This window comes from Eleutherodactylus coqui, chromosome 5 (genome assembly GCF_035609145.1).
Source record: "Eleutherodactylus coqui strain aEleCoq1 chromosome 5, aEleCoq1.hap1, whole genome shotgun sequence".
Lineage (NCBI taxonomy): Eukaryota > Metazoa > Chordata > Amphibia > Anura > Eleutherodactylidae > Eleutherodactylus > Eleutherodactylus coqui.
Window position 1 is genome coordinate 39,668,688 of NC_089841.1, and position 14,057 is coordinate 39,682,744.

At 43.5% G+C, this 14,057-nt stretch overlaps 1 protein-coding gene across 1 annotated transcript; it reads left to right on the forward strand.

Moving 5' to 3' along the window:
• Positions 1 to 665: 665 nt before the first annotated feature.
• On the forward strand, positions 666 to 11,071 carry LOC136629199 (uncharacterized). Its single transcript, XM_066605373.1, has 4 exons — positions 666 to 729; positions 1,162 to 1,351; positions 8,839 to 8,992; positions 10,322 to 11,071. The coding sequence occupies exons 2-4, from the start codon at positions 1,168 to 1,170 to the stop codon at positions 10,995 to 10,997; spliced, it is 1,014 nt and encodes a 337-aa protein (XP_066461470.1). The 5' UTR covers positions 666 to 729; positions 1,162 to 1,167; the 3' UTR covers positions 10,998 to 11,071.
• Positions 11,072 to 14,057: the final 2,986 nt, after the last annotated feature.

Consider the following 14,057-nt stretch of genomic DNA (forward strand, 5'->3'; position numbering starts at 1 on the left):
AGACCCACGGAATGCGCAATTCTAATATGATCACGTGAGCGAATGAACTCCAGATGTGCCCTTTCTCCAGCGGTATCTCGCATCTCCTTGCATGCAGATTTGCGCACCCACAATAAACATCTATGGCGACCGTTGCTACGCACGTGCACAGAACAGGAGAGCAGTCCCCATTTATTGCGCAATCGAAATACGCACGCAAATTACAGAAATGTGAACGAACCGCTGAAATCAAGGAGTTCTATTCTCTACGAAATACGTGTAAATTTTACGACCACAGATATATCCGCGAGGATCTGGCGCAAATTATCCTTAGACGAATCCGCCCGTCCGTGTCTTATACAAGCACTAAAGCCGTCCTGAGGGCGAAGCGCTGCCGTCCCTGACCGCAGGAGCTTACAATCTAAGGGGGTACAATATCATAAACGACCCACAGAATTAAGGGGAAATTATATTTTTTTCGACCTAAACTAGGCCGGTCCTGAAGAAAATACTAATCCCCTCCCACAGCGGTCACCAAGGGGTTAACCCTCCCCTCCCCCATAACATTAGGGACACACAGACCTCCACCTGCAGAGCCCACAGCAGCTTCCAGGACCTGTGATGATGTCACTGTCATGTGACCAGTCATGTGTGTGGGAGGAGTCAGGAATCACATGACCAGGGCTGTCGGGCTCAGTGTGTGCAGGACTGCCGGGCTGGTTGGTTGTGGTCGCTACTGGTGAGCTGAAGGTATGTATGGGGGTTAGCACGCATGTAGCAGAGCCGGGTGTGTTCTGTCCGCGCAGCAGAGCCAGATATAACGGGCAGAATAAATAATTATCGTAACGTTTGGCGACAACGTAGTTCGCGGTTGTGGGAGCCGTAAATGATTCCCGACGTCCAGTATTAAACTGGTGCGCAGCTTTAACAGTAGTACTGATGCTGCGCTCACAGACGGTGAGGAGGGGGCCGTTTACACCAGCGTATCTGTGTGCGTGATACGCAGTGAATATCACCCGTTGATTCCAAGCCATTCGTTCACCCGTGCGTATCTTAGGAGTGTGAAATAATACAATGCTCGCCCTACTTCGTTGCGCAAGCGCCCGTAGACGGGGATGCAGCATTTTCTTACGTATACGCAGTGTGTTTAGCCGCCATTGTAGATGCCGTTTGTGTACGCAGGACATCATGCCGCGGTGGGTGGACGTGGAGCTCCTCATCGGTCTGGTGGAGCAGAAGCCCGCCCTGTGGGACACCACCACGGAGGAGTACAAGGACCGCCATCTCAGGGACACCTGCTGGGAGGAGGTGGCCCGAAACGTCTTCGAGGAGCGCTGGGACCGCGCCACTTCCTACCAGAGGAAGGACTTCTGTGAGTGTTCCTTCATTCCTTTTCTTCTTGGATGTCACCTGGGTCCGAGAACACGCACAGCACAGATGTTGGCGTACGCGGCGTCTGGCGTGCACTGCGCCACTTTCACTTGGAGCCTGCTTTAACCCCTTAAGGACATCTTTGTTTATTCCTACTCACCGCTTTCCTTCGCCCATCGCCGTCTGCGGTTGTTTTTTGTGGAATGAGTTGTATTATATAATGAAAATTCTAAGTGGAGTGAAATGGGGAAAAAAGCGACATTCTGCCATCTTTGCGGGGTCTTGTTTCTACAGAGTACGGCCTGCAGCAAAAATGACCCGCTACTTTTATTCTTTTCGTCGTCACGGATACAACGGTAACAAGCCTGCAGTTTTTTGTTTTTCGCTGTACTACTTTTTAAAATGCATTTTCTGCCACAATCGGCCATCACATTCTTATTTCCCTGCTGACTGGTTGTGGGGGGCTCGTTGTTTGGGGGACGTCCTGTAGTTTCTACTGGTCCAATTTTGGAGCACATAAAAGTTTTTGATCCCTTTTTCATACAATTTTTTTTTTTTTTCCTTTTTTTTCATGGGGATGGGGTGATCAAAAAGTGCAATTCTGATTTTTGCGGTTTGTTTTCTTTACTTTTGTTTAGTCCCTATAGGTGACATGAACTTGCGATGGTTTAATCACTACTGCAGAATGATGTAATGCCATAGTGTTACATAGTAACATAATATGGAAGGCCGAAAAAAGACACATGTAAATCCAGTGCAGCTTATTGCCCCGCCCCATTTTCCCAGGTGTTGATCCGGAGGAAGAGGAAAGAAAAAACAATCAGGTAGAAGCCAATTTTCCCCATTTTAAGGAATAAAAATCCTTCCTGACTTCAATCTGGTAATTAGAATAATCCCCGGATCACCGACCCTGCTGAAGTTATTAACAATAACATATAATATTGTGTCGCTCAAGAAAGGCATCCAGCCCCCTCATAATAATAAACTTTATTTGTATAGCGCCAACATATTCCGCAGCGCTTACAAAGATGGGGGATACAGAAAGACAAAAGTACAAAAAATACAGAACCACGGTTACATAGTAATCAGTTGATTGATACAATAGGGGTGAGGGTCCTGCTCCAACGAGCTTACATACTACAAGTAATGGGGTGATACAGAAGGTAAAGGGCTGGAGATGTGTACGATATGGCGAGGTGGAGAGTGAGGGGTGATATACACATAGACAATGGTCAGACATTTAGCCGTGTGATGGCAGAAACAGTATGACTGCAGGAGCGGTTGATGGTGGCTGGCAGGGATTGCAGTCAGTAGGTCAGGGAGCATGTTATCAGGCGGAGTACAGAGGGGTTTGTTTAGGGAATGCGGTATGCCTCTCTGAAGAGGTGCATTTTTAGAGCGCGCCTAAAGTTCTGCGAGTCCTGGATTGCCCGGGTAGCCCTTGCTAGCACGTTCCAGAGGACCGGTGCTGCTCTGGAGAAGTCTTGGAGGCGGGAATGAGAAGTTCAGATTAGAAGGGCACTCAGTCTGGTTTCGTTAGCAGAGTGGAGAGCCCGGGCTGGGTGATGGATTGAGATGAGGGAGGCGATATAGGGGGACGCTGCGCCGTGGAGGGCTTTGTGGATGAAGGTAGCGAGTTTAAATTGAATTCTGTATTTAACGGGCAGCCAGTGCAGTGACCGGCACAGGGCAGAGGCGTCCGAGTAGCGCCTGGACAGGAAGATGAGCCTGGCTGCCGCATACAGGATGGATTGGAGAGGGGAGAGTCTGGTGCGGGGGAGGTCGATCAGCAACGAGTTGCAATAATCGAGCCGGGAGTGGATGAGAGCAACAGTAAGCGTTTTTAGCGTGTCCACAGTGAGAAAAGAGCGGATTCTTGCGATGTTCTTGAGGTGCAGCTGACATGTTCGGGCGAGAGATTGGATGTAGGGGGTAAAGGAGAGATCGGAGTCGAATATGACCCCAAGGCAGCGGGCATGCTGTCTGGGAGTTAAGGTGCCACACACTGAGATGAAGATATTAGTAGAGGGCGGAAACACCAGTAAGTCAGTTTTAGAGAGGTTTAGTTTTAGGTAGAGAGAGGACATGGTGTTAGAGACAGCAGACAGACAGTCGGTGATGTTTTGGAGGAAAGGTGCAGAGATGTCACAGGAAGAGATGTATAGCTGGGTGTCATCAGCATAGAGGTGGTATTGGAGGCCAAAACTCCTGATGGTTTGTGCAATAGGGGCTGTGTAGATGGAGAAAAGGAGGGGGCCGAGGACCGAGCCCTGTGGGACCCCAACAGAGGAGCGGAGGTAGAGCCAGCAAAGGAGATGTATCAAATTTACTATCGTCCTCAGGCAGAGAGTTCCACAGTCTCACTGCTCTTACAGTAAAAAACCCTCTGTCAGTGTATAAACCTCCTTCCCTCTGGATGTAGAGGGTGCCCCTTCATTAGTCACAATCCTGGGTATAAATAGATGGGAGAGATCTCTGTATTATCCCCTGATATATTTATACATAGTTATTAGGGCGCCTCTCAGCCATCCTTTTCTCTAAACTAAATAATCCCAATTTTGATGACCTCTCTGGGTATTGTAGTCCACCCTTTCAACTTATTACTTTAGTTGCCCTCCTTTGTACCAACTCAAGCTCTGATATGTTCTCCTCGAGTTCTGTTGCCCAAAACTGTCCACAATATTCCATGTGTGGTCTGACCAGTGACTTGTAAAGAAGGAGGACAATGTTCTCATCATGTGCCCCTAGACCACTTTTGATGCCCCCATGATCCTATTTGCTTTGGTAGCAGCTGCCTGACACTGGATGCTCCAGTTAAGCTTACAGTTAACAAAAAGTCCCCAAGTCCTTCTTCATGTCAGTGCTCCCCAGTGGTTTCCCATTTGGTGTGTAATGTTGACATGTATTTCCTCTGCCCATGTGCAGAACTGTACATTTACCTGTGTTTGGATGGCCTCTCACAACCAGATTTGAATTGCGGAATCCGAGATCGTCACCTGCGCAGGCGATCCGTGGTGTTCTGCACATATAAAAAAAATAGAACATTCGCATATCCGCCCAGAAGAGCAGATGGCAATTGTGATTTCCATGAGCGGAAATAAAATGACAGCATGTTCTATTTATGTGCGGTGTCTGCACGAACTGCTTCCATTGAAGTCAATAGCAGCCGTCTAACCTGTGTCCCATCCGCAATTGACATTACGGATAGGTCGCGGGTACCTGCGTCATCGCCTGGTGGCGGCACAGGAAGTTTGAAGTTTTGAAAAAAAAAAAACTGCTGCACATGACTGACGGTGAACAGCCGCATGCCGGGAAAAAAATCACATCCGCGTGCTTTTACTTGCCGTGTAGATGCTAATATATATTCCTATGGGCGGCAAGAGGTGTGGATCTCCCGTGTGGGGGCAATGCTCGGATTTTATAATTAAAATCCACGCGTGGACATTGGGCCTAAGACTTACTGGCCTGTAATTTCCAGGTTCACCTTTTGACCCTGTTTTGACAATCTGCACCACGTTGGCTATGCACCAATCCAGTGGAACAGAAGTGTCACTATATATTATTTAAGTATAAAAAAACAAGGGTCTGTGCATCGCATTACTTAATTCCTTTAAAACCCGGGGGTTATACCATTGGGACCCGGAGATTCTCTAGCTTAATCTTTTTAAGACGGCTCTGCACCTCTTCCTGGATTAGACTAGTGACATTTAGTGGAGAGTTTATCACTTTGCTTCTTATCTGACCTTTCATATTCCTTTGTAAATACTATTTAATAGAATTGTTTTCTCCTCATCGCCCTCTACACTTTCTCCTACATTATTTATTAAAGGGCCAACACTTTCGGTATTAATCTTTTTTACTACTTATATAATTAAACAGTTTAGGGTTAAATTTACTCTTTGGCAATAAGTCTTCTGTCTCCATCTTCGCTTCTTCTATCTGATTTTTACATTATTTATTTTTTTTCTTTATAGGTTTTTAGTGCTTCTTCCCTGCCTTGTTTTAGTAGTCTAAACAGTAAAAAGAAAGCGTTTATTGCCCTCTTTACATCTTTTTGAGCCATATTGGTTTTCTCTTATTACTAACCCTTTTATTCATGTAAGGTATGAACCTCTCACAGTAAGTAATTATGATGTCTTTAAACATTTCCCATTTATTGTCTGTTCTATTATTTTTGAGGGCATTATTCCAGTCAATAAGGTTAAAGGCATCACTAAGCTGATCGAATTGGCCTTCCTAAAGTTTGTAGTATTTACGAAGCTCCTCAATAAAACTCTCTTTTGAAGGACAAATTAAAATGTAATATTTTATGGTTACTATTTCCCAGGTGCCCCCCCCCCCTTTTCTGCACCCCTGTTGTTCTGTCAGGTCTGTTAATATTAACCCTCTCCAATCCACTGTCTGACGTCTGAAGACATTCTAATTGAAGGCTATACAGCTCTGATGTCGTCCGGCAGGGTATTCTTACTATATATTACTGGCCACTCTGTTGTCAGGGGCCTCTCCAGCATGTCCCATACCGCAGTACTGGCTCTAGCCAGCAGACGGTGCCATTGTATAATGGCAGAAAGAGAAAGACCCCCTAGGAAACTCTGAATCCAAAATTGGATTGCAAAGGGTTAAGTCCAAAATGGCCGTTCCCCCTAGCTGGGTCCTGTACAAGTTGGGTAAGGTAACTTTAGTAATTGATAAGATGTTGTTTTCTTTATGAAATCCACAGGCTTCTGCTTCCCAGTTTTATATCCAGATAGTTAATCCCTTCCCGCTCCATGACGTACCGGTACGTCAGGGAGCAGCGGGGTATGTATGAAGAGAGGTTGCGTGGCAACCTCTCTTCATACAGTGCAGGCGTCAGCTGTTTATAACAGCTGACACTCGCGGGCAATAGCCGCTATTGGCCGTTCGGCCAATCGCAGCTATTAACCATTTAAATGCTGTTGTCAATTCTGACAGCGCCATTTAAATCCCCCGATGTTCGGGGGTCCTGCACGCCCCCCCCCCCCCCCCCCCCGCAGTGAGATCGGGGGAGCAGTGCAGGTGTCATGGCAGCCGGGGGCCTAATGAAAGGCCCCAGGGCTGCCTTACCAGACTGCCTATCAAGCCATCCCCGTCAGGTGGCTTGATGGACTGCCTGTTAAACTGCAGTATGACGTAATGCTATAGCATTACGTCATACTGCAGGAGCGCTAAAAGCATCGCATGTTAAAGTCCCCCAGGGGGACTTCAAAGTAAAGTTAAATAAAATCAAAGTTTTTTTAATTGTAAAAAAAAAAAGTTAAAAGTTTAAATCACCCCCCTTTTGCCATATCTATTATTAAAAAATCTAAATCCTAAAATAAAAATATGTATTTGGTATCGCCGCGTCCGTAAAAGTCCGATCTATCAAAGTATCGCATTTTTCCTGCACGGTGAACGTCTTCTGAAAAAATAAAGAACGCCAGAAATGCACTTTTTTAGTTATCCTGTCTCCCAGAAAAAACGCAATAAAAAGCGATCAAAAAGTCGTATGTATTTCAAATTGGTACTATCAGAAAGTACAGGACATCCCGCAAAAAATGAGCCATCGCTGAACTACATCGATGGAAAAATAAATGTTATTGCGCGCGCAAAATGACGGCAGAAATAAATTGAAAAAAATTAAGTCTTTGAAAAAAAAAAATAGTATAGTAAGAAAAAACCTATACAAGTTTGGTATCGTAGTAATTGTACCGACCCAGAGAATAAAGTTATCATGTCGCTTTAGTTGCCATTTGTGCGCCGTAAAAACAAGACGCACTAAAAGATGGCAAAATGTTGTTTAGAATTTTTAAAAACTTTTTCAGTACATTATATGTACTTTAAATAGCACCACTGAAAAATACAACTCGTCCTGCAAAAAACAAGCCCTCATACAGCGACGTAGATGGATAAATAAAGGAGTTATGATTTTTTTGAAGGGGGGAGGAAAAAACGAAAATGGGGAAAAAGGGGCCGCGTCATTAAGGGGTTAATGCCCCGCATACTTTCCCTATTTATATATGCTGCTTCCTCTATTTGTTTCAATAATAAATCTTCTGTAGATTCTGTTATATTTTATCACAACTCACAGAAAAAGAAGCCAGATACAAGATATATACTTCAGGGAATGCTCAATCACCATGTACCCTAATAGCATACAGCAAACCTGATTACATATGAACACTTTTGCTCCTCCATATTGCAGACTAATGAGCAGTCACCCAACACAAGGCGGGGGAAGGGTGATTGCTTCCAAAGCTTATCTGCACAATATGAACTGATACCAAGGATGACCGCCATAGATATGTGCACCACGCCATACAGGAGTACAACCCACACTGTTAATACAGGGCAATCCACTGCTTTGTCAAAGAGTGCCACGCTACCATGCCATCCTGGGCTCCTCCAGCATCTATAGTAAACCGCATGCAAAAGAAAAACACACACTGATAAATGCAGGTGTTCATTAGTATTTTCCCCCAAACACGTAAGCTGACGGGCCGCGGCAAGGCCACCACAGTATATTTGGTGGTCTATAGAAAACCCCTATGAGGATTTTATTTTTCCCTCTATGCATTTTTCACCCTTAAAGACTCCACCTGTTTGTCTCCTCCCATATATCTTCCCATAATATGGGCTTTAAACAGGATTTTACATAGAGACATACCGCTCACCATTCTTCCCTTTATTTATTTTTTTTAATGATCCCTTCTAAGCAGACTGTAAATTGTTAATTCACCGCCCAGTCACAGCTTTCATCCAACCAGGTCTCTGTTATTCCCACTATGTTGTAGTTTTCCTCCGACATAATCACTTCTGATTCGTCTCCTTTATTGGTCAGACTTCTAGCATTAGTCACCATGCAGTTTAGAAGATTTTGGTTATTTTTATATTACTACTTTGGAGTACCATGATCTGACCTGCAATCTATCAAGCCACACTACAAGTATAACTGGATAGGCAATCTGTAATGGCAACCCTGGGGGCCTTCAGAAAGCCCCCGGCTGCCGTGGCAGCTGAACAGAACCCACAATTTCATCATAGGGAGTTGTTCGGTATCGCCAGAACTCCAATCGGGGTATTCAAATGCTGCTGTGAGAATTGTCAGTGGCATTTTAAAGGATTTTAAACTGATCAGCGGAGTGCTGATCACAGCTGTTGTGGTTGGGTGTCAGGTGTAAGAAACAGCCACATTGTATGGCGCGGGTTCGACCCACCCCTCCCCCTCTAAACAAACTCCGAACCTCCATGATGTAAATATACTTGTAGAAGTTGCCTGCACTTTTGGTGTAGAACACACATGTATACATATTATTAGGACCTGACCTGATACTGTTTCTTCTTGAAATGCATTTTTGGGAGCCGTGCTTAGATTGCTCTTTTTGGGGACTGTAAACTTTTTTTTTTTTTTTTCTCAATTCCGTCTTTAAACATGAATTGTATAAACTGAACAATGTCGTGTTTCTTTTTGTTTTTTTTTAAACCATGTAGTGAGAGATGTGAAAACAAGCTGGAGGAGCGCGCGGGACCAATTCCGGCGCGAATATACAGCACAACATCGTGGTGACTCTGAAGGACAAAGCAAGAGGCCGTATAAATTCTATAAGCTGCTGTTGTTTCTAGGAAAACTGATTGACGTGTCCCCGTAAGTGTCACACCGCTTTATTGATATATCTCTATTCTCATATTATTTGTAAAGGCAATTTTACTTATTAATCACTATATTACAGAATTCCGCTGTCCAAAGTCTAAACTTGGACACAAGTAGTATTCTGTTTCAACAAAAATGTCTCCTCTTCAACCCCTTAATTCATACTGTATGTTATGGAGTTTCGGGGTTTTGTATATAGGGGAGCAGGTTTGGCTCCCGATACCATACAATGCTGGTGTGGGCTGTTTCTTATGACTAATAGCTGCCAATCGGAGTTTGGGGGTTTCCGAAAGTCCCCCCTCCCTACGATGAGATCGCAGGGTGCTGTTTGCAGAACCATCACATCCATAGCCCGAGAGAAAGCACCCTTCCAGGCCTAAATAGTAATATTCCTAGCTAGCTATTGTGTTCTTTCATTATCTAATGCTTGGTTTACGCCCATTAACCATGGCTGCCAAGTTTCTCTATAATTGTGCATTCTATTTTGCCTTGGGGCAAAAAAGGTTTTCATACGAACAATACTCCAATGTCATACTAATTAAATTGTGGATTGAAGGTGTGTTAGGGGACCTCCACACTCTGGCTTTTAGTAGTTTAACATTAAGTAAAATATGTGCGTCAATTTCCCTGCATTGAGGAGAAATATCTCTCCTCTACCCAACAACAATATTGCCAACTGTGGATTTGCTTAATTTTTATGCTCATAATTTTAATAATTGCGAACACCGAGATCCATAAAGATAAGCTGGGTGGGCACTCCCACAAAAATATGACAGAGAGCCCACTTCTCCACATCCTCTCCAACACGTTCCTGAGGCACCCGGAGAAAGTCTAGCTATTCTTATGGGCAAATAGTACCACCTAGGAATCTATTAAAAACTTTTTCAGTAAATTATATGGTACATTAAATAGTACCATTTGAAAAATACAACTTGTCCCTCAGAGATCAAGCTCCCAGACAGCTAAGTTGATGGATAAAGAAAAGCATTGTTTTTTTAAGTGAGGAGAAAAAAACTGGAAATGAAGGGGGGGAGAAAACTCCTCCCTACGGGGTTAATATTGTTTATGACCTATTTTGAAAAGCACGTGGAGCTTAGTGTCAGGAGACATGTCCATCTTGTGCCTTAATGGCTACTATAACTAGCATCAGAAATTATAGCAAAATTCTCCCACTTGAATCCACGGCCGCCATGTTGTCTCCTGTAGAAGTTGACAAGGCTAGTTGTGTTCTTTCATTGTTAATAACAATCACCTGTTCAGAACTTTGATAATACATCCAACACTCCAAAGTCAAGTTTGATTACAGCTTGGTTCTTTTATTAGGACATCTGATAACATCCCCAGAAGAAGAAAGGGAGTTCCAAGAAACAGAATCGCCTTTCTCACTGGTCTCCAGTGCGGCCGAGCATCCGGAAGCAATAGAGGAGCTTTCCGAGGCCTCCGTATTGGCTGTACTTCTACAAGGCAACACAGAGCTGCTACAAGCCAAAGACCTGTGTCACAAGTAGACCAGAGTGCCTATTTACAAAGCAAACCAGAGGACTGGGCAGATCAGTATTGTAAGAGCTTGGCCAACAATTTCCGACAATTGCCTCAGCATTTAGTGCCCCAGATGCAGTCCGCAATAGCGACGTTATTTGAAGCCTGTTTACCCCCATTCTCAACAGATGACTGCTTCCAGGCCTTAGACAACTGGAGGGTCCAGCGTAGACAACGGTACCGGCATCAGGCTGAGTACGTCACTCCAACAACACCACCCCACCAACCACACACCTACCGTTACATGATCTGTAAAGTTGACCGTGATTCTCCTTCTCCTGATGGAACCAATGGTCAATCTCATAGCCAGGAGTCATATTGTACGCCCCCCTCTCTACCACCTCTAAGTCGCCCTATTAAAGAATCTTCCCCACAGCCTGGACCAAGCTGTATGGAAAGTGTTCCATTTTTAGAGTCGTGTGACACTGAGTCCACTATCGTGTTGAAAAAAGACCTGTAAATTTTTTTTTTTTAATTACTTTGGTTACAAAGTCTGGAACTTTTATAATGTTAAATTTATGTTCGTTTGTTCATATATTTTTGCTAAGAAAAAAAAAGTTTAACCAATCCGTGTTGTATTTTATTGACTTCACATGGTGAACAGTTGGATGTAAACAGTTCAAAAAATGGCAATTTTGGCTGCAGTAATCAAGCAGTGTCTCTGGTATGAGCCACTGTCTGTTTACTGAAATAAACACATGAAAACATGGGTGATGCTGCCTCAGGCTAATGTGACGCTGCGACTTAAAATTGCCCTTCAGTATAATAACTCTCATCTGATCTAGGCCGTGTCCCTGACCACAAAAATGTTTTGCCACGGGTAATTCCGTGTTTCCCTCTCTAATTGACTGGCGATGATCTCATCTTGGCTCTGTTTTTGTCCTGTTTCTCCTACATAAAAGTCCTCCAACAGGACATTCACTGCAGCGGATCAGGTACACAACATTGGATATGGAACATTTGAATGTCCCCGGGATCTTATAGTCCTGCTGTGTTGGGGATCTATATCCTGTCAATTTTTAATGGCAAGGGTGCAAGTGTCATTCACGGTTTTGTAAAAGGAACCGTTTTCCATGGCAGATGGGTTTTAGTACAAATTAAAGACCGAAAATTTCTTCCCAGAATAGGATTAAAATCTAAACTTTATTGACTTTGATTAAAACCAGAGCAATTTGGCAATTGGTGCCAGATAAAAATACAAAATTGACAAGGTAAGGTAAAGCTCCCTGGTGCAAGCAGCGACTCATGCCTGACTCTTTGGGTGATGATTTCTTGGCAGACTGTTTTTGCGGGTTGGTTTGCCATTGCCTTCCCCAGTGCCATTGCCTGAGGTGACACTATTTCTAGTGACTGCCTTTTGCTGAATGGGCCTCTATCTACTATGTGTAGCATTTTTGGTGTTAAGAATCACTGTTATAGGCCCAATGTCCACGGGCGGGTTTGATTTGCGTTTTCTTAAATGCTCATCATTGCCAGCATTAAGGTCATGGCCGCAAGACCACATTTTGTAACTGTATAACCAAAGTGTCTAAATTAGTCTTCAGTGCCTAACCTCTGCCTGAAAGTCATGGCCTCTTGTTCAGATTGAGGAGTTAGGTCCTTGTGTGAACAACGCTGAGATCCATGCCTACGCCTTACATCTCTACCAATACTGTCTTGAAAAGCATGGGAGCTGGATGCTGCAGATGGTCTTGGTGGGCAGCTTGATGGTCCAGGTTGATCATCAACGTGAACTTCTTCCTTCTGATGAAGAAGACTTCATGCACACTTGTATCTAAATGATCTTCAGAAACGGACTAACGATGCCTGGGCTGAACTTGCATAATATCTTTAGATCTATGAAAACAATAAAGTCACTTTGTGGCTGAAAATTTTTAAATATAATATTATAATAGCCCTCCCCTAGCCAATTCCCTCTCAGCCAATCATCTCCACACTATTTGGAGGGCCAAAGATTATAAAAGTAGTAGATGAAAGTTTGGAAAAGCGAAAGCATAAGTGTAATAGGCGTTGTGTAGATCACATTTATGGCACCAGACCTCACCGTTGATCTTGGAGATTAAATCCATCATTGAGAGTGTCAAGAACAATGTGACATATTGTTCCAAGGCTTACTGGATTTACGAACGGGCAGCGGTACTTTGAGCCACCACCTTCAAATTCTATATCAGGTGATTGATTGTATGGACATATAGATGTTAACCCTTTCATTGTCTACATGCACTATGAACTAGTAAGTATTCATTGTAACCAGTCATGTCTAATTAGACTATCTTCTCTGCACCAGTACACCATCCAAAGGAGCGTAGACAAACTTGTAACAACAAGTCCAACAACCTTTCAATGTAATGTAGGTGGGTTGGAGATTGACACATTAACAATGCACCCTGCAAATACTCCTAATACAGGGCCTAATATAGCTGCAAGTGAGTAACTTTTTTACATTTCATCATCCAAAAACAAAGAAAGGAAAGGTCATAAAGTGTGTATGTGTGTATATATAATGTAATTATATAGCTATCTTCTCATTCATCTTTGTGCGCGGTGTCATGTTTGGCCTGTCAGGAACCAAGGAGTTATGAGTCCTCTTTCCATGCTGCATCCTTGATGTTGCTAGCCTCGTAGTCAGCATGGTCTGTGTTCCAGGAGCAATAATGTTGCTGTACCTGAAAAACATATTAGATACTGATGTGGATTTATTTTGGGGTCCACGGTGTAATCAATAGGAATGTTTGCACCCTTCTAGATTTATGTTCAGAGATTGTGCGCACAATGGAAGAGATCACACGGAGACCAGACTGTCAGTGTAGAAAGTCTTCCTGACTCCGTTTATTTGTAGGCGTAAAGCATCTTTTATAGCATTAAGGGTTAATTGCCCTTTATGGGCAGCAGGAAGCAATACGGGGTTAGAAATCAAAGTATGGGATTGGGTGGTCCAAATATAGTCTTTTTGCATCCGATCCTGCGTGAGTTGCTGTCGTCGACATGACGTGTTTTCAGATGAAGAGCCAGCGCCATCTTTCTGAGTTCGATGGAGGGGGCAGGGGCGGGAATGAGCAATGTGTCATCAAATGACGCCTGAGGGTTATGTGCGGGTAAAACGTGTGCCCTGAGGTTATGAGCGTGTGTTTCTATCAAGCTGCATATTCTGATAACAGTTAGCAGTACAGGCCCATTCCATTCTATTGCTTCAGATAGTGAAAAAGACATTTCACCTTGCATAGACACACATCCTCCACAACACCTGTTTTTAAATTAATAATTAGAATAATACAAATGATTACAGGTTTCAGATATATATATATTCAAACACATATGTAGCATTGATTAAACAAACGTGTATAGTATTATGCATGAACACATCTCTGCATTTACAATCATTTAAACATCAATTTACATCAAAATTACAATGCTCTGCTATGTTAGATTCTGGAACTGGAGGGAATTTCAGGGACATTAAATAAGCCCTTCATAATGGCATTTCAAGTAGGACCAAACCCATACCAATTGATATGGAAAC

Bases quoted from the DNA above. Each gene is read 5' to 3' on its own strand.
- LOC136629199 (XM_066605373.1), top strand. From the start codon at position 1,168: ATGCCGCGGTGGGTGGACGTGGAGCTCCTCATCGGTCTGGTGGAGCAG. The intron at 1,352-8,838 runs GTGAGTGTTCCT...TAAACCATGTAG, and splicing joins CTACCAGAGGAAGGACTTCT to TGAGAGATGTGAAAACAAGC. The intron at 8,993-10,321 runs GTAAGTGTCACA...TTCTTTTATTAG, and splicing joins AAACTGATTGACGTGTCCCC to GACATCTGATAACATCCCCA.